The following is a 23,005-nucleotide window of genomic DNA, read 5'->3' on the forward strand; positions in this document are numbered from 1 at the left end:
TAGTCAGAAGAGCTTTGAGCCAAATGAGGAGTGACCCAAGTGTCATTAGAGATGTTGTTCCCTGGGTATAGGTATGCAGGATTGTGGGAGGGTTTGATCCCCTCCCCCTGTGGGAGGGGACCCAAGATCTGCACCCCAGTTCACAAATTCTGTGACCCTAGTGCTTTTGGCTAAAATGAGATTGAGTAAGACACATCCCTTTCTGGTTTCACCATTTTCTAATCTATCTGTATGCCCTTCCACCCTGCCTGACACCTGTCCCCTCCCCCTTCTACGAATATATCCCAGAAACCTCTCTCGGCTAGACCATGCTGGCCTTGTGCTCAACTCATTTCCTCCTTCCCCAGCAACCCACTTACCTGACCAAGTTGCCCTAAGTATGCACTTCCATAGCTTCCTGGTCTAAGACTCTGGCAAAGCACTTTATTAGAATCATGTTTAACCATCTCCTCCAGTAGTACACCATAAGCCTTACCAGGGCAAAGACCATGTTCCTCTTGTTCACCACTGTATCCCCAGTGCCTAGTACAGAGCCAGGCTCATAGAAGGTGCTCAATAACTACTCACTGTTGCCATGTTTGAATAAACACCCCAAATCCACTGTATTATTTGTCATTTCAGGAAATGTCATTTCACAGAATTAATTATCTAATGCCACATAACAAAGTACCCCAAAACTTACTGGCTTAAAACAATAATGATTGCTTCTTATCTCTCAGTTTCTGTGGGAGAGAAATTCAGACAGGGCACGGCAAGGTTGGCTTGTCTCTGCTCCACGTCTGGGACTTTGGCTAGAAGACTCAGAGGCTGGCAGCTGGGATGATGTCAGTTCATCACCTGAGTGATGCTGGTTGTGAACCAAGAGCCCTAACTGGAGACGTCAGCCAGAACGGGTCACGTCATCTCTCCGCAGGGCTTCGGCTTCCTCACAGCATGGTGGCTGGTTTCAAGCGTGCCTGTCCTGAGAAAGCAAGAAAGAGACAAGAGAAATGTCTCCTTTCTAGGACTTAGGCTTAAGAGCTATATAGCATCACCCCCACCATGTTGTGTTCATTAGAAGCCGGTTGCCAAGTCCAGCCAGCAGTCAAGGGGAGAGGAAGTAAGACAACATCTTTTGGGGTTTTTTTTAATGTTTATTCATTTTTTGAGAGAGAGAGAGAGAGAGCGGGGTGGTGCATACAGGGAGGGGGCCAGAGGATCCGAAGTGCTCTCCTCGCTGACAGCAGCGAGCCTGACGCAGGGCTTGAATCCACGAACCCTGAGATCATGACCTAAGCCGAAGTTGGACACTCAACGGACTGAACCACCCAGGTGCCCCTAGACAACATCTGTTGAAAGGAGAAGCAGTAAAGAACTTGGCAAACATTTTTAAACTACCACAACTTAGCTAGCAGGAGAGGCAAAGTGCAGGGCGAATGGTAAGTGTCTGAAGAAGTGAAGCGTCCGTTGCAATTGTTAGCTGTGTGGGTTTGAGGAAGTCACTCTCTGAGACTCAATCTCCCCATCTAGAGGATGAGTAGGTTGCAGGTGCCGGTCCCTGGTGGTTTCACATGCTTGGGGTCTTCCAGCCTCTGTAAGCTAAGAGGAACTCCCATTTACGGGCTTTCTCAAAGTCCTGTGACCCTTCCCATCACTCATCACCCTTGGTTGCTGACCCTGGAGGCAGCAAGAGGGAGCTACAGGAGGGGACCTAGAAAATTCAGACACCGGGGCTTTAGAGAAAACAGACGGGGAACCACTGACCACCTCCGCGGTCCCCAAGGCCTTCTCTGTCCCAGCCCAGGTGTGGAAACTTCAGCTTGGCGGAAAGGGGCACGGTGAGAAATGCAGCAGACTCGGAGACCTAAGCAATCTGAATCTGCGGGCAGGCGGGCCAGGGCCCAGGAAGCTGCTTTGCCATTCATACTAACTCCTGGTGGGAGACAGGAGAGAAGTCTTAAAGCACACGTGGCTGTCTTTCAGTGAATTCTTTCCTTCTGCTCCCCCTTTGCGTCTTTTCCTTTCCGCGCTGCTGCTTTGTTGGGGGGCGCCCGGGGGAGGGGGGGGGGGAGAGAAGCGTGCCTTGGGTCTCCACCGTCCTGGGCCCGCACACAGCAATGGGCTGTGGTGTCCCCTTCTTCTGGGCCGGCAGGACCCTACCGACTGTCAACTCACTCCATGCATGGGTCGCCGTCCCAAGACCCAGGGCGCGGCAACCCTCCTGCAGGGGGGCGCAGGGGAGCCCATCGCCAGGTCCGGGGAGGTCGACGAGGGGGCGAACCCCGCGCACCCCGCTCCCACTGATGCAGGTCTTGGGGTGCAACAGGGTGGCTTTTAACCCTTTCGCTTCCAGAAGTCGTGACACTAACCCCCAGATGGCCTCCGTTAAGGAACCCGCACGCCAGGGCTCTGCGCTCACCCGGTGTGACGAGCACGGCTGCCAGATGGGGAAACTGAGGCCCACGGAGGGAAGCGACCTGTAGGATGTCCCGCAGGAAATGAGACCCGGTCCTCCAGGCCAGAACTCTCGCTTCTACCTCCTGAGGGCCCCTGCGAGGTGCTTCCTTTCGGAAATTCCCGACCGCGGGCCTCCCGAGGCTGGAATCTCCACGCAGTTTGAGCTCCGTGTGGCACGTTGTGAGCTTCCTCCGCAGCTCGTCGCCGGCTTCGCAGCGCCCTGAGAGAGAGGTGAGAGCGGCGCGAACGACACCCTGCATCCTAGAGATAACTTGGGGCGCAGGGCTGGCGGCGGAAAGCGGAGGGCCCGCCGGGAACGCGCTGGCCCTTTAAGGGGGGGACGGAGCGCATGCGCGGCGCGGGCCGGAGTCGAGCCGGGTGGGCGGCGGGCGGGCAGGGGACGCGCGCGGCTGGCGGCAGCTGGGCCCTGGGGCGGCGGAGGCGGCGGCCTGAGCCTCGCGGAGCAGCTCAGCGTGGACCTCCCGCTCGGCGGGACTAGCGCAGCCCGCGCTTGCCGAGGCTTTGCCACTCGCCTCCAGCTCCCTCCGCGGGCTGTGGCCGCGCGAGCCTCCGAGCTCTCCCTCCCCGTCCGGCGGTCCTTCCTCCTCCCACTCAGCCCGGGCAGCCGGAGCGCGAGAGGACCGCCGCGGAGCATCCTTCGCCCGGCCCGGCCGCGCCACCGCCCATGCCGCAGCCACTCGGAGGCTGCGACCGCGCGGCCGGAGCCCGCCGCTCGGTGACCTCAGCCTGGCCCCTGCGCGCCGCCCGAGTCGGCCCCGCTGAGCCCCCGGCCCCGGAGCGGGACCCGCGCCCCGCGATGGCTCGGCTGGCGCTGCGCGGCGCCGGGTCCCCGCTGTCCGCCCGCTGAGACGCGCCCGGCTCGGGACCGGCTGGGCCTTGGCGCCCCCCGCCGCGCCCTTCCCCCTTCTGGGAGCTGAGCTGCTGCTTCCCGGGGACGAGGGGACGGGGGGCGAGACAAAGCCCACTTTGTGCGGGGAGTTGGCCGCGGGCGTGGAATGAGCGCGTCGGAGTGCGCCCCCTCCCCGCGCCCAGCCAGCTGTGAGTCTTGGCTCCCAGGCTCGTCGCGTCAGAGAAATCGCGCCCCCTCGTCACCCTCTTGTCCGGGGGTCCCGGCTCCGAGCTGATGCGGCGCGGAGTCCTCTCGGTACCCCCCGGAGCGCGCGCTGCTGTGAGTGTGCGAGATTTTGGAGACGAAATTGTTCTCCGAAACTACGACTTGGGGCACCCGGTTGGCCTGGACCCGGTGCCTTGACCCTCTGTGGCCGCAGGTGTGAGCTGTCTGGCCTCAGTTTCCCTCCGACTTTACTCTGCAAGCCCAGACTGCTGCCCGTCATTGTTCTCGCTGTCAAATGGGGGAGCTTTGTGATGGCTGCCAAGTTGGGGTGTGTTCTCTTTATCCCGTTTTACAAAAAGAACAAAGCCTCTAAGGCTGACCCCGGACCGCCACCTCTCTACCCCCTACTTCACGTTGAGGCACTGATTTTTTTTTTCTTATTGAGTAGTATTTTGTACAGGAGCCACGCCCTGGTTTCTTAAAGGCGCCTTGCACTCTGTTTGGCCATGTGTTATCTCTGCAGCTGGTGTGTGGGAGGCCTCCTGTGAGCCACCTATTTTTTTCCTGCCTCCTGATACATACTCCTACCCCCATCAAGGATTCGGGGATGCCAGGGGGGAAGAAGGTGGTCGGGGGTGGCAGCAGCGGTGCTGCCCCCACTGCCGCTGCAGCCCCCTCTGGGGTCAGACGCCTGGAGACCAGTGAAGGGGCCTCAGCCCAGAGAGATGATGAGCCAGAGGAGGAAGGGGAAGAGGACCTGCGAGACGGAGGCGTCCCCTTCTTTGTCAACCGGGGTGGGCTGCCTGTGGACGAGGCCACCTGGGAAAGGATGTGGAAGCACGTGGCCAAGATCCACCCCGATGGAGAGAAGGTGGCCCAGCGGATCCGAGGGGCCACAGACCTGCCCAAGGTAAGCATTGTGTAGGTGTGTTGGGGGGAGTGGTATATCAGGTTTTAGCGATCTTGGGGCTGGGAGAGCCAAATCACACTTTTCCTTGGTGGGGTAGGGGACCACTGGCATAGTAGCACTTTAAAAATACAAACAGGTTGTGCCTGTCCAGAAGAACTTTCTCTCAACTGCCTTTGAGGTTTTGTGAGATCCACATGCCCTGTTTCCAGGAGGCTTTCTTCCATCCCTTTTTTTTTTTTTTTTTACTTTTAAAAAGTATTTATTTATTGAGAGAGCATGAGCAAGGAGGGCCGGGCATAGAGAGAGGGAGAGAGAGAATCCCAAGCAGCCTCCATGCTGTCAGTGCAGAGATGACACAGGGCTCGATCTCACAAACTGTGAGATCATGACCTGAGCCAAAATCCAGAGTCAGACACTTAACCGACTGAGCCACCCAGGCACCTCTTCCATCCCTTTTTAAATACCCATGTTTTGTGGGCAGGGCAGCAGATTAACAAGTACACTAATGTGGCTTTACATCTTATTTGCTAAGCCGGTGAACTGTGGGCAGGCACGTAATAAATGACTAGGAGGACACAGGGCTTCAGATGTTGAGAAAATATTTTCATGCCCTATCCCACTGAGTTCTCCAACAGCCTTGTGAAACAAGTGTGGTTTGGGGCCCCATTTTACAGACGGAAAAACTGAAAACTCAGGATCCCACAGCTAGTAAGTGGCAGAGCCAGGACTCAGTCTCAGGTTTTGAAGTTCCATGCCCTCTGCTCTGCTGGACGCTAGATTCAGGGCAGTTAGAAAAAGGTCTGTGGAAACGAGTGAAGTGAGATAATCTTTCGGTGGAGGGCTGGCTCCATGATGGCTGCCCTTCAGCTGCATCACCCATGAAGACTGAGGCTGTGTCTCATTCATCTTTGTCTTTCCAGGGCTTTCTGTGTGCCTGGCACAACACAGTCGCTTGCGTATGTTTGCCAAATGAAAGAGTGCTTGAGACTTACAGGCGCACGATTTTTGGTTTTATAGTATTACGGTTAAGACTAAAGAAACACTCTCAGATGCAGAGACCTGAAATGTCCAAAGAAAAGCCCTTTGGGCAAAGGTCAGAGCCCAGTGCTTAGTCGTGCCGGCTCAGTTGGAAAGTAAGGAGGCTCGGGAGAGTGGCAGTTAATGTGGAGCAGACATGGAGATGGTCTGTTTTGTTTCATTTCTACCAAGTTATTGGTAGAGCCATCAGAAATTGTCTTCTTGGAAAAGAGAATTCAGAGGTTGAAGGCTGAACAACAGCCCAGTATTTCCAAGGGAAATAAGATGGCTATGTAATTGCCCTATGTATAAACTTGAAATTTATTAAGCTAGTCCCCCATGATTGGACATGGTGTCTAATATTTTATTCTTAAGATGAACACTGTGGTGAAAATTCTAAAACATAAATTTGGGGGTCCACCCTTGGTTATTTCCTTGGGATAAATTCCTGGAAAGGAAGCACCGTGCCAAAGAATATGGATGTTGGTTTTGATCGCCCACCTGTCTGTGTGAACTCAAGCAGGCCCTCAGCCCATTTGAGCCAGTTTTCTCATCTGTACAATGGAGGGGATTGTGGTCAAAGTTAAATGAGAGACTATGCGTTAAAGCATTTCACCAACGGTAAAGTCTCAAGCCAGTAGTTGTTACTGGATGTCCATTCCCTCTTTTTTCAAATCTTTCCTCCGGAAGCCGGGAGGCTAGACTTCACTCGGCATCTGTAGCCCTAGGGCCAGAGCCACACGCCTCTCCCACAGCAGCAAGCTGGTGATTAGCAGACAGTCTCCCGCCACCTTGCTTATATTTAAATCAGGCTGTGCGAGAGCGTGAAGGGTTCCCTGCAAAACTGTTACCACTCCTGAAGACTAAAATAAGTCAACGGATTCATGAGCCACCGGTCTGTAATGTCATCTTGTCATCTTTAGCCATCACATGTAGGAAAGACACCCATGAAGAAATGAAGCCAGTATCTGGGTGGTGGGGGTTTGGAGATGTCAAGACTGACAGGAGTGTGGTGGGAGTGGAAGGAGTCTTGAGAGCAGACTGGAAAAATTCTAAACTGGCCCTCAAACCACGGGACTGATGTCACAGGCAGAGGACCTACATGTCTGTACGAGGTTCCTTTTGGACCTCAGCCCAGAGTAGAAAAGTGGAGTCTGGGAGGCACCGGTGGCTGGATCCCAGAGTGTCAGCGGCAGGGAGGACGACCACTAGGCTGGCCCCTCCCCGCGTGGCCATGCCCTTGGCATTCTCCGCAAAGGTCACATCATGGTGGGCCCAAGAGCTGTTTTGTTGGGAGAGCGTAATGTTTTAAAAGATCACTCGAGCCAAAATGTATAATTGGGAGATTTCACATAAAGATCCAGATTTTGGGCATCTTTTCAGAAAATGAGAAGATCTGGGAACAGAATCTATGATCCCACATAGCAGCTGGCAGCTGGAGCTGAGGAGGGGTCCCCCCTCCTCCAATTGGCCACAGTCCCCACCACCGCCTCGCCGCCTGCCTTCCCCTGTGTGCTGCTTGCCCCTGCCCCTGCCCCTGCGGGCAGTTCAGTCTGGGAGCCCTGCAGTGTCGTGTGATAAAAAGAGCTTGGCAGAAAAATCCAACACATTCAAATCCTAGTTCTCGCATAGCTGTTTTTGTGAGGAAGGCATGTGACCTCCTTGTGCCTCAGTTTCCTCGGCTGTAAAATGGGGATAATAGCAATACCGGTGTCTGAGGGACTTGGGGAGGAGGTGATGAAGCCAGGCACGTGAAACAGGTGAGCATGTCATGTGTACCCAGCCAATGGAGCAAGGACTGAGGGTGCAGCGGTCACCCCACAGGTGCTTTAGGGGAACATCCTTTAAGAGGATGATACAGTTTGTTGAAGGACAGCCATTTCTAAAAGGATCTCAGGTCCAGGAATAGTTTGTGTTCTTTCATAAGAATCTCTCCTTGATGTTCCAAGCTGTCACCACCCTTAAAAGCTCAGTGGCCACTCATCCCAGACCCAGCTGCTGAAGGTCTTCTGACTGTGGCTCTGGCCACGGAGCTCCTGCAGAATGGGAATTTGGACACCTCCTCCAAAAAGGTAACCCTGCCGGCGGCCTCGGCCTGTGCTGACCAATCGCTTTGGCACACACTGTAACGACACCGAGCAGGAATTGAGCCTTCGCTGCACGCCAGCCCCTGTTCTAAGCACATAGCATCTCATTTATGCTATGAAATTGTTTCTCTTACGCTGCCCATTTCACAAACGAGGCGTCTGAGGCACAGAGGGATATTAAGGAACTAGATGCCAGACAGCGGATGGCAGAGCTGGGATTTGGATAGTGATGGTCTGGTTCCAGAGCCGGCTCCATCGACCTCCAGGCTGTCCTGCCTCTTGCCCCCACATCCATCTGCGGGCTGTTGCACCTCCCCCAAGCATTCTCATTGTGCAGGGCTGACATGGCCTCCACCGGAAAGAATGTCTTATAGAATCCAGGACTTTAGGGATAATCCTTGGCCTTGGTAGTGGGGAAGGAGTTGTCCCCGGAGAGATCTGGGTAGTAGATCTCACTCACTGCCATGTAGCCCACTTAATCCCACCCCTTGACCCCTCCTGGCTCCCGGTTTGTAGGTGGGGGCCGGGTGGGGGGGCAAATCCGGGCTCCCAGTCCTAAAGCGGACCTGGTCGTTTGGATGTACAGAATCCTGCTTACTCGTTTTGAGCGAATGAGTGTGTGCATGAACATTCAGAAGGATGGGGTCTGCACTGATGCACACAAGTTAACGTGAGTCATGCAGCTGGCCAGACGGCTCCTTCCAGCTAAGCCTCAGTGGTGGCAGCCTTTGAGGCCCTGCTTGTGAATCCCACGTCTTTTTCTTTGCCTCTCTTGGAGTCATTTCCTTGTCCCAGAGTGACAAGTCCCTAGGTTCTCCATCAGGATGGCAGGTGATACCCTGACCCAGGGCCGGCTCTGGTGAACGTAGCTCCCTCCTTGTTTGGAGTGTCCCAAGGGAGGGCGTATTTTCCGTCTCTATCCAGAGCTCCTGCAAGTCCCCACATGGCCTCACTTGGGAAGGGGATGACCCGTTTGCCTCTCAGGGACCTTCCACCTGAGGAGGTCAGGCGCCATGCTGTTCACAGCACAGTGTGAAGGAATTTTTCCAGTTCCTCTTCCACCTCCCCGCTAACCCGTATGCTGACACGGGGGGAGGCTGGGCTAGGCCCTCAGAGAGTTCTGGAGCTCATCTGGCAGAGTGGTCAGGAAGAGGGAGAGCCCCCCCCCACCGCCGCCCCGTCCTGGGGCTTTTATCCCCCTGGTGACTGTAAGCGGTGGCATCGGTTTGGGCAGCAGTGTAATGTGAAAAGGGGAAATAGCTTCCTCCAGAGAGAGGGGTCAGCTGCTCGGGACTGCCCAGACAGGAAGAAGGGGACCGGCAAGGAAGGGACAGGAAGTTCATGCAGAACTGTGCTCCGGACATGCCCAGCCGGGCCTTCCCCCCTGCATCTTTACCCTTTAGAGCCAGTAGGGGTCTGTCATAGCTTGTCCTGTGTCCCAGTCATCAGCGGCACCCCAGACGTGAGTGTGCGGTGGTCACTGGTGTGTCGCCTCCCTCCACATGAGGGCCCCAGACATGGTAGCCCAGTCGTTTAAAAGGCTGTGCCCTGTGGGCTCAGCTTCTCACTGCAGGGAGAACCTCCCCCACCCCAGCCCTGCCCCAAGTTCACACGGGGCGCCTGCTTTGCCCTTTCCCTCGCACATAACCCCTGTCCATGCAGACTGACACCCTCAGCGGCCCCAGCCTGCCGGGTGGGCTCCATGTGAACTGAGGGGGCCGCTGGGTGGAGGCCTCAGGGGGAGCGAGAGAGACCTCTCTGTGAGGAGCCTGAGGCCACCTCCCAGCAGGATATCCTGGTGGCCAAGGGGGTGGCCAAGGGGGAGCCCCGACAGGTGGGCCTTATTCCTGGAAGTCTGCTGCTTCCGCCTAGAGGAGTTCTGTAGCCCCAGAGGGCCCCCAGCTGGTGCCTGTCTGGGCCACCTCAGCCTCACTGGCTTGATGCGGGCAAACTGCAGGCTCCCCGGGCCTGAGAAGGGGGCCTGTGGCCTTGGGCACACAGCTGTGCAGTGCCTCTTTCCTGGAGACTGCCTGGCTGCGGGTCTGCGGCTCCTGACCTGAGTCCTGGCAGCCGGGCAGCCCATGAGTTCTGGCCATCAGGAGGTGCCTGCCTGGGACCCCCCCCCCCCCCACCATCTCCCCGCTTCCTGGGCCGGGCACTGGAAAGTCTCTTCTGGTGAGGAGGAGAGCCCAGTTACCTGGTTGCTCATGTTGCTTGCAGACGTGGAGCTGGCAGGAAACAGGGTGTGGAAGGGGGAACATGGCCAAAGCAGCCAGGCCATGGCAAGCAGATCCATGGCAAGACCTGTCCCGAAACATGTCCCTCCTACTGGGCAGCGCTGACCTCCTCAGCAGTCCAGCTCGCAGCTGGAGGGCCTGTGCCTTTCCATGTGCTGTGATCCTGGGGCGCACTCACCACCCCCCACGGGAGGGGCACCCCAGCCCAGGCAGGGCAGGGAGGGAAGGGGACACCAGGTAAATTAGTTTTGATCCAGCACTTGAACCAGAGCAAATCACGAATGCAAATGAACTTAACCCCAATATTGACATTCTTGTTAAGCCTTGAAGTTGATGAATTCAAATTGTTAACAACTTGAAGTTGTTACAATTCAAAACAGCTGGTGAGGCAACCTATGTTTTTCTAAAATTATTACAGAAGCATAAAATTCAAACCTCGACAGAAGCTCCAAATGAGGAATGCCGTCAAGTGCCAGGAAGGAGAGAAATGGCCATGGTGGGGGCCTGACCGGAGTCTCTGGCAGGAGTTGCCAAGGACAGAGGCTCGGGATAGGACGGAAGGAGGAGGCCATCTTTGGGTGGTGGCTTCTCTGGGGGCTAATCCTGGGTGTCGGGTGGCTGGAAGCTCCGGGGTGAGCCTCCCTGTAATGACCAGCGCTCTTTCTCGGTCCCTAGATTCCCATACCGAGTGTGCCTACGTTCCAGCCCTCCACGCCCGTCCCTGAGCGCCTGGAAGCTGTGCAGCGCTACATCAGGGAGCTGCAGTATCCTCCCTGGTTCAGGGTCATGGCCACCATCTGGCTGGCATGCTGGTCCAAACACCCAAGTGGGGCTTTTTTCAGACAGGGCTGGAGAGGCATCAGCAGAGCAGCCAGATCCCACAGCTCCCAAGAGTGCCACTCACGGGTGACCTCTGTGTCCATCTCATGGTGCCAGCACAGCCTGACTGCTGGAGGGTTTTATCTGATGAATGCCAGACCCACTCGGGCCTCCCTACTCACCCCCCCCCCCCCACTCCTCCTCCTCTGCATGACAGGGCAATGTCTTCTGAGCGACCCGCTGGTGGGATGGCCGTGTCTCGGGCCGCCAGCACAGACCCTCCTCTGCTGTCCATCCAGACCCAGTAGGAGAACGGAGCAGCTCCCGCGGGGCTGTTTAAAAGCTGTTTCATAAGCAATAAGTGGGGGGCAGATGGGGGAGAACAAGGATTTGACACTCCAGGAGGTAACTTCCACATCTTGGAACATTCTCCTAGTCCTTTGCCTTTCTCTCCCCTGGTAGGAGGCCGGCTGCCTAGCATGGGAAGACCTGGCCCCTCTGAGCCTGGTTCCCCGGGGTCCCTGCTCTGGGCCTCTCCATCCCCCTGTGCCTGCTCAGAGCTGTGTGTCCTCAGTCCTCTCCCTAGGCCCTTCTAGCTGCACATGTGACAGGGATGGAAGGACCAGGCATGGGTCCTGAGCAGGAGAAAAGACAAGCTCGTTAATGGAAATTGGGTCCGGTCCTTCCATTTCCCAGTGGGGAAGCTGTGGTCCAAAGAGGGGACGCCTTTGGCTCAGGAGCACCGCCCAGCACTTTGGTTGCGTTGGACCCCTGCTCCAGCCCGCTCTCTGTTCACGCTGCTTCTCGGCTGGTTGGAAAATGGGAGTGTGCTGCAGAGGGCTGTCCACTGCTCAGTCTCCCCTCAGGTGCTCTCCTCTGCTCTCAGATGTTCCAGTCTTCAGCATCCTCCAAGGTACCTTGTGGAAGCACTTTGTGGGGTTCTTACCCAGCCTGCACCCCAGGAGTGCTGGGCCCCAGAACTTGGAGATGGGTGGGGACAGAAGGGCACAGCTCTTCCAGAACAAGCTAGGAAGCCCTTAACTGGCACCTGCAGGTACAATCACACAGGGACACAGTTCTTTGAAATTAAGAAGAGCAGACCTCTGACAGGGTAAGTTTGGGGAACACCCTGTCCCTCTGCATCCAGGCTACTAGTGCCCCCAGGTGGGCTGGAGCACCTGGGGAGAGCCTCTGGGCGGAAGCTTATGAGGCAGGGAGGGACACCTCCCAGGGGAGCCAGCCAGTAGGGGCAAGTACCACTGTGGGGCTCTAAGGTTGTCGTACAGAGGGACCCTCTGGCCAAGATGGATATCCAGGGCCTCCTTGATGGAAACCCCAACATCTGTGCTGAGCTATGTGGGGTGATGGGCAGCCCCCCCCCCCCAGTTTTCCTTGGTGATGACAGAGGGTTGTCCCAGGTAGATGTCCGTACGTGAGCCTTCTTTTTTTTTTTTTCTTTAATAAGAACTGAACCTGGCAGGAGAGAGCCAGCCCTCCCGTTCTCTCCTTTCTCTGCAACTGCCTGCATCCTCCCCGTTGCAGGGCACCTGTATGTTGCCCCACTTGCCTTGCTGGACTCCATCCTAGTCATTTAGTACAAGGTCCAGGGTCTGAGAAGCAGGGACCCCTGGGAGAGAAGCTTGCATCTCTCTGTTGCCCTTCCTTCACCCCATGCAGACCTCTAGCGGTTTTACCCCAGAGAAGCCCCAAGGGCAGAGCAGAGTGAAGAGCAAACACCACAGCTGGGTCTGGGGGCTCAGTTGAAAGCTGCGTGCAGGCTTAAAATCCTGTGTTTCAGAAATTAACTTGAATTTTACATCTTCACATATAAGTCCATGTTTGCTTTCTTACGAAAACTACTTAAAATGGTTTGCTAAACTGTTTCGTTACCCTCTCTCCAAACCCCTGGGTAGAATCCAGCCTCCCTAACACAGAAGCTTTGCTCTTGTTGTCCCGTGGTTGCCGTGTGCTGGGAGCCCAGCTCCAGCCTCGGTGGGATGGTGGGATGTAGGAATCCAACACCCTCCTGAGCAAAGCCAGTGGCCGGGCTGCATTCCCAGGCCTGGGAGCAGCATTTGGCGAGGAGGAAGGAAACAGCCTCAGGGATAGGCTGTCTTGAAGTGGCCTGAATTGCAAGTTCAGGAGCAGACCAGGGAGTCGCTGGGCAGTTAACTGCCTGAGATCCTGTGTCTCTGCCCTGGGCAGCTGGCCAGCTGTGGGGGAGCAGTTGTAATCAATTACAAGCTCTTTGGAGAAGCCATGGTTGAGTCAGGGGTGTTCACTGTGCTCCGGAAGGGACAAGAGCAATGCCAACGTCCCCAGCATCCTTGGTATGCTTTCCCACCAGCCCCTGCAACACCGTCTTCATAAAAGCCTCCCAGCCTGGTGGGTGTCAATGATCTGCCTACCAAGGCACAACCCCCATTCATGCTCCCCTCTCCCAGAAGTCTTTGGAGCCGGAGTCTGGGGTGGGAGGAGGAAGTGAAAGGAGGGGAGGGGAGGAGAGAAGGAAGGGGACTCCTTCTTTATTTTCAGTGGCTGCCTCTTTTCTCCCCCCTTGGGCTCAGGACAGACTTGGAGGGGTGGGCAGGTGCTGGGCCCGAGCTGGAAGGGAGGGAGCTGTCGGTCCTGTCACACTTCTAGACTTGCTTCCTCCTTCTGACCACCCCCTACCAGACTGGAGAATCTGTCCTCAGTGTTCTGCCTCCCTCCCCCCAGGCTGATGGACCTGGCCAAGGAGATGACCAAAGAGGCTCTGCCAATCAAATGCCTGGAAGCCGTGATCCTGGGAATGTATCCTTCCTTGGCCCTTGGATACTAGGGGCAGGTGGGCTTAGCCCTTCTGAGCCTCAGCTTCCTCCTCTGGAAGAGGAGGGCTGGATGGCTTCAGAGCCCTCCCAGCAGTCAAGAACTTGGTCCCAAAGTGAAGGAGCTCGAGGGGGAGCTCAGTCCCCAACGACTCAGTTGCTAACTTTCCAGGCCCACCGGGCAGCTCTTTTCTGAGTCCTCTGGACACCATTACTGTGTTCTCTGAACCCCAAATCAAGGCACACTGTCTCACAAAGGCTCTTGTGCCATTTCTGAGAACCAGACAGTCTGGGAGAAGCCATTTGAATGCCCAAATGTTGGCATTTGCAGGACATGTTGATTTGTAGAGATGTTAGATGGGGTCTTTGAAATAGAACTGGCTTAAAAAAAAAAAAAAGTTTCTTGGTCACCCCCATCCAAAGGGCAGAACTGAGGCCTATAGCTGGGTCATCGGGTATCTAGGTGGGACAGACAAGCCCCTGATCAGAGCAGGAGGGAGACTGGTGTTCGTGGCCAGTTCTGTGTTCTAGGAGTCCATGCCTCAGCTCTAGCCTTTTGTTTTGTTTTATTACAGAAAAATTTAAGCTTGTACAAACAGAACAATATAATGAATCCCATGTGCCCAATCACTCAGTCTTACCAGTTCAAGGCTTATGTTGATTCGCCTCTGCCCACCCCTCCCATCTCCCCCTATCCATAGTACCTACCCGCTCTTAAACATTCTGTCTGCCTCCCCACCGTCCCCGGGCCCCGATGTAGGTGCCTGGCTTAGTGCTACAGAGAGGGCAGCGGGGAAGCTGCCTAACAGAACAAGGGGTCCACTCCCAGAGACAGATCAAGGAGGAAGGAGAACACGGTGGTCAGGCCAGGAACACAGCTCCCCTGAGGAGGATTGTCATCTGAGGGAGGCATTCCCCCCACCCCTCATGGACATACCTACCTTAAATTGTACAAAGGAACTACAGGCCCACCTCCTCAGTCCCCTCCCGCAGAGGCCCCAGGAGCTCACTCCTGACAAGCTTTGCCCTGTCCGAAGGGTTCTTTGTCGGGATGTGCCTGAGAACTGATTCAGGCCACTGCCAGTGCCTCCATCATGCTCCCACATCCTCTTCTTCAGGGGCCACGCACACCAAAGTGGAGACGAGACAGAGAGAGACGGCTTCCTCCCCACTGTGCTCACGGAAAGCTGGTCCAGGCAGGATTATGTGGTCCCAGAGGCCTCTCAGAGGTTACCTCGTGGCTCTTGGACAGGAAGATGACAAGAGCAGCTCCCATCTGGACTGGAGCCCCTCAGCATCCCCACAGAACTGCCACTGTCTCCTCGTTTGTTGTGCACACGGTGGACGCTATACTGAGTTTGTTCCCGTGTCTCTTCCTCGCTGCTCCCTGAGCCTGTTGTGCCTTGTTAATCTATGCGTCCTCAGACACTTGCAAGGAGTTGGGCTCAGGAAGCACGGTAGTGACTGACAGCATAGACTTTAGGGTCAGGCCGACCCGGACGTGAACCCTAGCTCCGCAGCTTCCCACCGTGTGACCCCAAGCTCATTCCTTAACGTCTCTGAGCCTTGGAGTCCCCTCTGCAAAAGGGCACGACGGTAGTGTCTGTCTCACAAAGTTGTTAGGACAACTGAACAAGTCACTGCGAATAGGACCCTTGGCACAGTGTCTGTTCGGGGTATCTGCTCCAAGCTTTTATCCGTTCATCTTCTTCTACTCATGTGTCCAAGAAGAGTTTATTGAGTAACTGTTAGGTGCCTGGCTCCATGCTGGTCCCCAGACAGGCATCAGGGAACATGGTCACACAAGGTCTCAGCTCTCAGAAGTTTGCATTCCGGCAGGGGAGACAAACACAAGCAAGCAAACAAAGAAGCCAAATCATTACCGAGTGTGGGGTGTGTCCCGGAGAAAAGAAACAGGAGAGCTGACTTGGATTAGAAGGGGAGGTCAGCCACGACAGCTAAGCCTGAGGTGTGACAGGAGCAGGCCAAGGCACACGGGGAACAGCCCTGTGGTGGAAGGGAGGAGCTGGTGCAGAAGGTGCTCAGTGGGAAATCCAGGTGGATGGAGCGACTGCACGGGCAGGGCAGGCGGGGTGCGAGGTCGGAGTGGGCAGCTGGTCCACCGGCCTCCTAGGCCAGGCCGACGGGGGTTTTGGTGGGCAGGCATGTGTGTCCTTTGGCAGGGCGTGGGGGCAGCGAGGGAAAGAGAAGTGTCTGCGTCTGGAGGGATGTATGTGTGACAGAGAAAACGGGAGAGTGTGTCTGAGAGCGAATGTAGGGGCCGGCGAGGGGAAATGTGTGTGACTGGTGGAAGGAGGGTGCGGGTGGGGGGCCCCTCTCGTTCCTCCTTCCACCACGGGGACCCTGGAGAGCCCTGCAGTCTGGAGTTAGCTATTCATACTTTGTGAGCCCCGCTTGACATCATGACAGCGGCCACTAATCGCTGGGCGCCTTGCCCAGCCGGTGACTTTATTGGGCACCTACTGCATGCTCGGCTCCAGGCGGGGTGCAGGGGGCGGGGGCGGGCTGTGGAGTCGGGCCAGACACGGGGTGTCCCCCAGGAGCCAGGGTGGAGGGGCCCCGCGGGGTGCGCCGACCCCGCGCCTCTCGCCGCTGTTTCCTTAGCCGGGCTGGCGGGCGCAGTTACCTCACCAACAGCATGCCCACCCTGGAGCGCTTCCCCATCAGCTTCAAGACCTACTTCTCAGGGAACTACTTCCGCCACATCGTGCTGGGGGTGAACTTCGGCGGCCGCTACGGGGCGCTGGGCATGAGCCGGCGCGAGGACCTGATGTACAAGCCGCCGGCCTTCCGCACGCTCAGCGAGCTCGTGCTGGACTACGAGGCCGCCTACGGCCGCTGCTGGCACGTGCTCAAGAAGGTGAAGCTGGGCCAGTGCGTGTCCCACGACCCGCACAGCGTGGAGCAGATCGAGTGGAAGCACTCCGTGCTGGACGTGGACAGGCTGGGCCGCGAGGACTTCCGCAAGGAGCTGGAGCGCCACGCCCGCGACATGCGGCTCAAGGTCAGTGCCGGCGCCCACCCTCCACCCGGCTGTGGGAGTGGAAGGGCCGCCGCCGCTTCTCCAGGGAATGCCACCAATCCCCTCACCTCGGCCCCCACCCCAGCAGAGGTGGCGTGAGGCTCCAGGGCGTGATAGGGGTGAACCGGCTACCGTTGCTCCTTGTTGACACCGGGCCGGGGAGGGCCCTGGAAGGAGGCAACGGGTGAGCTGGCTGTGGGCAGAGGGCAAGTCCAGAACCTGGGGAGAAGGGCAGGGGTAAGACCCTCCGTGGAGCCGTTGGTTGGGAAGCCATGGGCTGTCGGGAGGGAAAGTAGGGCCAGGTGCAAGCAGCCTCCATCAGTCTTGTGTCCTGACTCTTGAGTACCCAACCCCCACATTCAATAAAGGACTGGGAGGAAGTCAGAAAAAGGAAGAAGTCATGCCATGGGAAGACGATGAGGATGTTCCTTCTCCCTCTTTCCTACCTGCAATGAAGGGGGGGGGGAGGGGGGGTAGTACCCCAGCAGGTGGGCCAAGCTGCTGAGAAGCTCGCCCCCACCCAGCCTTACAGTGAACAGATGGTGGTCTCTTTTTGGGTCCCCCTGGACCAGGGTACCTCCCCTGGAGCCTGCCTGGGCTCTCCTGGGTTCAGCCCCTCCCCATTGCTTGTTCACTATTGAACCCAGGAGGCCGGCTGGTGGCAGGTGGGAGCTGTTTTCAGGGCACGAAACTGAAGTGCACGTCGCCCAGTAGCTTCCTCACAGGTGGTGAGGAGGTGGGACAGGAGCTCAGTCTAGAAATAGGAAATGCAGGCATGTCCACAGGTGCCCCGGCAGGGCGTGTCAGAGCTCAGCTGGCCCCGCCTTGCCAGGCCTCAGGCCTGACCTTGTGCGGTGACCACACCTTTCCCCAGGGTAGAAGCCAGCTGCGGTGACCTTGCTTGGCTCTCGGGGGCTGGCCCTCCCCTGCATATCACCAGTTGCCCAGCACCCTGGCTTCTGCTGCTGGAGTAGTACTGGGCTTCAAAGCGGGCTGGACCTAGAGTTGGAGCCAAGAGTTCCCTATGCTTTAGCACTGTGATTCCCAATCTATTTGGCACTCAGGACTCCCCAAGTTATTTGTCCCCCTCTAGCACCCCCACGCTGTGTTTTGAGAATTCCGGTCAAGCTAACCATGCTGTGTAAAAGGGGATTCAGTCGCTTTTCTCATTTTTTCCTTTATTGTACATAGCCGCCAGTCTGAGCTTCTGCTCGTCTTGAGATAGCCAATGTTCCCCTTGGGGCTGGTAGATCCCGCCCAGAGCTCGGACATAGGCTGCTTCCCCAGCTGTCACGTTTGTCTGGCATGGGTAAATGGCCCTTTTCCTGAGGGCTTCTTACAACAGCACAAAGCTCAGTGACTTGCCCGTAAGTGCAGGCTGTCCTGCAGAGGAAGCTCTGCCCGGCAGCTTTAGTTCCTGGGAAACAGGTTCGGGATGACCCTGCAGACAGGGCAGTCTCAGGGCTTTTGGCTTGGACAAGGCAGGAGAGGCTCTAGGGAAGCCTTAGGTGAGACTTTGTTTCTTCCTCCACACCAAGATTGGCAAAGGGACTGGCCCTCCCTCCCCCACCAAGGACCGGAAGAAGGACGTTTCCTCCCCACAGAGGGGCCAGTCCAGCCCCCACCGCAGGAACAGCCGCAGCGAAAGGCGGTGAGGGATGGGGTTGTGCCTGGGGGGTGGGGGGATGCTGGTGAGGGACCTGGGGGAGCCTGAAGAAGGCTTTTCTCTCTCATCTTCTAGATCCCCACATTTTCTCACCCTTTTCCCACCCTTCCTTTTTTGGCCCCCGCCAGAGGCAGGCGATGTAGGTTTGGTGGGTTTAGGCGTTTGTGTTGCTACCTCCTGGTAGAAGTGCTGTCCCGTTTCCCCGGAGAAAATGCCACTCACTGGCCCACTGGCTACTCCATGCTCTTGCCAGAGCCAGAGGACCCACACAGAGGGTCTAAGATAGCTCGTGTGGGAGGGAGGGAGGGTGGGAGGGGTGGGCCCCTGTCAGACAGGGAACTCTCCCAGTGGTTAGGAGAGGTTAACATCAGATTGCGGCTAGCAGGCCACGTTGACTGTGACTTTGCCCCTGCGAGAAACATCCCATTAAAATACCAGGCTGCCTCCTCTGGTGTGTCCCCTACATGTGGGTCTGGCTCTTGATTTAGTATCGTCATTCAGGAGCCACAGCTCGGGGATGATTAAGGGGCACAAGCAGGCCTCTGATATGCAGTGTCATTCGCTTGGACCTAGGCAGCTTTTGTAGAGAACAGATTCCCCACGCAGAGAGGCACACAGTTCAGCTGTTACTGCCAACCGCGGATTAGGGGACCCCCAGCAAAGAGCAAGAGCCTGCAAGAGAGTGGAGGGACCACACTCAGGACAGCACAGGCAGGACAGGGTTCCAGAAACACACTTCCACGTGGACTTTACTGCTGCATTTGGGGCACCTTGAAGAAGGGAGGGGGAGTGACCAGGAGCAGCCACTGCTTGTTCCCTCCTCCCCCACCTCCCTGCCAAGCCCCTCACCCTTTCTCCATTCTCTTTTCCTTGCAGGCCATCGGGTGAGAAGAAGCCTTCTGAGCCCAAAGCCATGCCGGACCTCAACGGGTACCAGATTCGGGTGTGAGGCACATGGCAGTGCCCAGCCTCACCACTTCTGGCTGGGATCCATCTGCCAGAACCAGCCTCATTCGTGGGGAGGGAGGGGCTGGTGACCGGGCAGGGTGGGAGGCAGCAAGAAGAGCCTGTCCCAGCTCAGCCACCCAAGCTGCTGCTCCTCCCGCTGGGCCAAGCCCCCTAACTTTGGGCCAAGAAGCAGTTAGTATTTTCTTTGGAGTTTTTAACCCAGTAACTGAAGTTTAAGGGATTTGGGGAAAACAAAACTAATGGATCTGCCGGTGGCTGGAAGGCCAGTGCTTAGGACATCTAAGTGCCACAAGGCTGAGCAAGGAGGGGGTTGCTGGCTCTGCTGGTATCCCTCTGGGATTTGAGTCCATCTTACCTGTGGGAAATTTCCCGGCCCCCTAAGCCTGTGGCAGGATGGGGGTGGGGAAGGGGGAGGGACGGGGGTGTTCCTCCAGTTCTGTCTGCCCTGGCAGAATCTTGAGCCAGGGAACGGGAAGCAGGGTAGAAATCATCCTGGGAAAGGTCTGTGTGGCCAGTATCAGGAGCTTGGCACAAGGCCACATCTGCCCCAAGAGCAGAGTCCATGGCCCAGGACAGCCCTGTGCACTTGTGGCCCATGGACAGTGCTGTGTGGGCTGTAGGAGAGCCCAGGAGAGACCACTGGGGGAGGAAATCCCAGGCCCAGCTCCCACCTAGTCTCCTTACTTAGCCCAGCTCTGCCTGTTGCTGAAGCCCGGGGGGCTCCCTGCAGAGGGGCTGAGCCTTGCCAAAGGCCCAGAGTTGCCCTGGGCTCAGCATGACTGTAGGGACTGAGCAGACCCAGTGGGTCCAGGAAGCATGGCTGGGGACAGAGTAAGACACTTGGGCCTGGGGCTATCCCCTGGCAGTCCTGTCCCCAAGGGTGGGGGTGAGAGGCACTGCTACTCCCCCCTTTCTATTACCTCAGTCCTTGCTGTGAAAACAAAGACCAGATCAGGATGCTTGTGCCTCATGCCTGTCTCCCCTCATTTAGCAACCTGTATAGGTTTGGGGGTACCAGTGATGATCAGATTTGTTGCATGTGGCTTGTCAGGGAAGAATCTGAATAGCTGGAGACTACACAGTCTGCCTGGCAAGTGTGAGATACCTGGCAGGCGAGTGAGAGGTGGAAGGAAGTTGGCAGGGTTGGGGGAAGGTTCTGGAGGCTCAAACAACAAGGAGGCGGTAGGGCAAGGGTGCAGCTGACACCACAGAGGAGTAGAGACTGAGAAATGAGGAGCGTAAGTGAGAAAAGGATGTGGGGGAGAGTTCAGAATCGGGCTGCTTGGGGAATAGTGAGTTCTCTGTTGCTGGAAGTATCCAAGCAAAGTCTGGATGGCTACTTGTCAGAAAGCTGTAGAGAGGGTTCAGGTTATGGAAGGGGTAGCAGGATGAGAGGACCATCAAGGTTTCATTTCACTGAAATGGCTGGGGTTCAGCCAGGGGCTAGGCCCTGGAAAAGGGAGGACCAGAACCTCAGATGCCGACAGGGCTAGAAGGGGGATTAAAAGGGCAGCAGGGCTGGGTGGCCACTGTGGCAAACAAGAGAGGGCATATCCCTTTCAAGCAGCAACTATTGCTCAGCTATTCTCAGAATGTGGGCCCTGCATTACCAGATTGTCTGATTTTTGTTCCAGAAGCCAGGACTCTGAATTTTTTATGTGAAATATCCTGATTTTTAAATGGCAATCAGTTCAGAAAATGTAAAAACCCAACATGAAAGAGAATGCCAGTTTGTAATCTTTGAGGTAGAGTTTGCGCTGGGGAGAAGTCCAGTGAGATGCTTTGAGGTGGAAAATCAGAACAGTTCGAGGCTTCCCAGAGCAAGCTGGGCCAGGGCAGCGTCCTTGCCGCTGAAGCTTCTCCCGGGGAGGGCAACTGGCCCAGGTTTGTCCTCTTCACGCTCCTTGCCGACCAGAGACCCACCAGGGTCACCAGTGGGGGTGGAGTAGAGATGGCACAGTTCCCAGCCTGCCAGGGAGATGGATGGGGCTTGAGAAGCAGAGAAAGAGGGAGGGAGGGAGACAGGATGCCTTTGCTGATGCGAGTGCCGTCGGGGAAGCCCCAGGGGCTGGCAGCTCTCCACACCAGCAGCTTCTGGCCCAGAGCCAAGCCCAGCAGGAGGGCCAGCTGGGCAGTCCCTTGGGTTATTCAGGGGTCACTGGGCCCTGGGGAGGGACCTAACCTGCCCCTGGACTGTAGTCCCCAGCCAGACCAATTCAAGGGCCGTCATGACCCCTGACTCACCATCCCATCCCATCCCTATTTTTAGGGACTGGGGTGGTGGTCCCCATGTTTCCACATCGACCTGAGGCAGGGATGGCTCACTCTGGGAGGCGTGCAGCCGAAAATGAATGAGGCCTTTTCTAGGTCTATGTGTGGGTGCCTCCTGCAAGCCACTTAGCAGCAGGGGAGGGACTCAGGACCTGTGGACCTGTGGACCCCAGGGCTTGAGAGAAGAGAGGGGAGAGGGGATTAGGGTCAGGGAGATGGGGGGGGGGGGGGAGTTGCTCAATCCACAGGCTCCTTCCCCAGAGCCCTCTGGGGAGACAGAGTGAAATGAGGCCCACCCCTGTTGCTGCCCGCAAGAGGGAGCTGATCACCCTGAGCTGATAACCCCCAGGAGCCCCCTTCCTCGCTGAGACCTTGGGCCTGTGGAGGCCACCACAGGATACAGCGGTGCTTTTTAATTTATTTTTAACATTTTCTCATATGTAGCAACCCCTCCTCCCCTCCTGAGCATGTTTACACAGGCTCTGCTCCCTGGGGCTGGCCTGACTGCAGTTTCTGGGGAGGCAGAGGCAGGGACTTTGGGGCCTTAGTCACCATCCTTGGTTTCACCTCATCTCCTTCCTGTGAGGAAGAGGGGCCTGGCTCCTGACTCAGGACTGCCTTCCATCACCCAGTGGGGGCTCCTCTGCCCCTAGGGGTGGGGGCTGCTGGCTGAGGAGGGCCCAAGGTGAGGTCAGAGAAAGCTGCTTAATGAAGGTGGGTCGGGGTGGCGATGACCGCTCCCCAAAGCCCGGCTCCTTGTGCTCAGTGCCAGCTCAGAACACTGGGAAACAGTGTTTAGAGCACCTTCCTGCCCACCTAGCTGCCAGTCCTCTCCCTCCCATGGCCTCAACACAGTCATGTTCCCCTCACCCATCATGCCAGACCCCATCCTTCCTGGCTGTGGCCAAGTGGGGAGGGTAGCAGCCCCCCAGCCCAGGTACCATGAAGCCTAGGGCCAGGGTTCCAAGGAGCAGCAGGGGCCCAGAGGTTGGCTGTGTCTGATTTCTGACCCTGTCTGCCAGCACATGCCCCATTCCTTCCATCTTGGACTTGACCTCCTGGCTCCGAGCTAGGGTCCAGTTCTGGTCAGCAGCGTGCCCAGAGGCCCATGTATGTGTGCACCCTGGGTCCCCTGCCTGAGTAGCTTTTTGGCTTTGATGTAACAACATCCCCAGGCCCACCCTCTGGCCTCGAAGTACGGGAAGGTGCAAAGCTGGGCTGGCACACTGACTGCATTCTTTGTGCCAGAGCACCCTGTGCTGCTCCACTTGTTCCTGCTGAGAAACCAGCTGAAGGGTGGGAGGGCCTCTGGAGTGTGGGGCTGGAGGGGTCCTGCCCCAGGCTGCACAGGGCTGCTGTGCTAGCTGCACGCTCAACAGTGTTGGCCTCCGTGCCACACTGGTGTTCCTGGTCCCAAGTTCCCCTTTTCTCTGGTGTGCTTGGCCTCAGGGACCTGGTGATGGGAGATACCCCTCCCTTAAGCTTTGTGTTGGGCTGCCTGTGGGAACAGACTTTGTCCTTCCTGCTCTTCCCGCGTCAGTATTGTTCTCTCCCCTCTCACTTTTACACCCCTCTCATTGCTGTGCTCAATTTTTTCCTGAAATGAATAAAGGCTCCCAGCTCCGGTTGCACGGGCTGGGCAGAAACCACATGAAAGCCTTGTCTCCT

The 23,005-nt window shown here is 56.9% G+C and overlaps 1 protein-coding gene and 2 long non-coding RNA genes across 6 annotated transcripts in view; 1 reads left to right on the forward strand and 2 right to left on the reverse strand.

The window, feature by feature from the left end:
• LOC132670126 (uncharacterized) overlaps positions 1 to 23,005 on the reverse strand; it is a 277,363-nt gene that overhangs the window by 16,493 nt on the left and 237,865 nt on the right. The gene's annotated exons all lie outside the window — the stretch shown is intronic.
• Positions 1,144 to 2,674, reverse strand: LOC144616630 (uncharacterized). Its single transcript, XR_014137844.1, has 3 exons — positions 2,399 to 2,674; positions 1,744 to 1,912; positions 1,144 to 1,578 (listed from the first exon to the last, which is right to left on the reverse strand). It is a non-coding gene; the product is annotated as an uncharacterized LOC144616630 (long non-coding RNA).
• On the forward strand, positions 2,821 to 22,909 carry VASH1 (vasohibin 1). Of its 4 annotated transcripts, none has more exons than XM_081795974.1 (8): positions 2,821 to 4,421; positions 7,388 to 7,510; positions 10,438 to 10,526; positions 11,633 to 11,692; positions 13,300 to 13,374; positions 16,032 to 16,413; positions 17,970 to 18,082; positions 18,974 to 22,909. In XM_081795974.1, exons 1-8 carry the CDS (start codon positions 4,119 to 4,121, stop codon positions 19,044 to 19,046), a joined length of 1,218 nt encoding a protein of 405 aa, XP_081652100.1. In that variant the 5' UTR covers positions 2,821 to 4,118; the 3' UTR covers positions 19,047 to 22,909. The 4 variants fall into 4 exon arrangements, with proteins under 4 accessions (XP_081652100.1, XP_060476351.1, XP_081652101.1 ...); XM_060620368.3 differs by having other exon boundaries at positions 2,823 to 4,421; positions 11,636 to 11,692; XM_081795975.1 differs by lacking the exon at positions 7,388 to 7,510 and having other exon boundaries at positions 2,826 to 4,421.

Source organism: Panthera onca, chromosome B3 (assembly GCF_046562875.1).
Source record: "Panthera onca isolate mPanOnc1 chromosome B3, mPanOnc1 haplotype 2, whole genome shotgun sequence".
NCBI classification, from domain to species: domain Eukaryota; kingdom Metazoa; phylum Chordata; class Mammalia; order Carnivora; family Felidae; genus Panthera; species Panthera onca.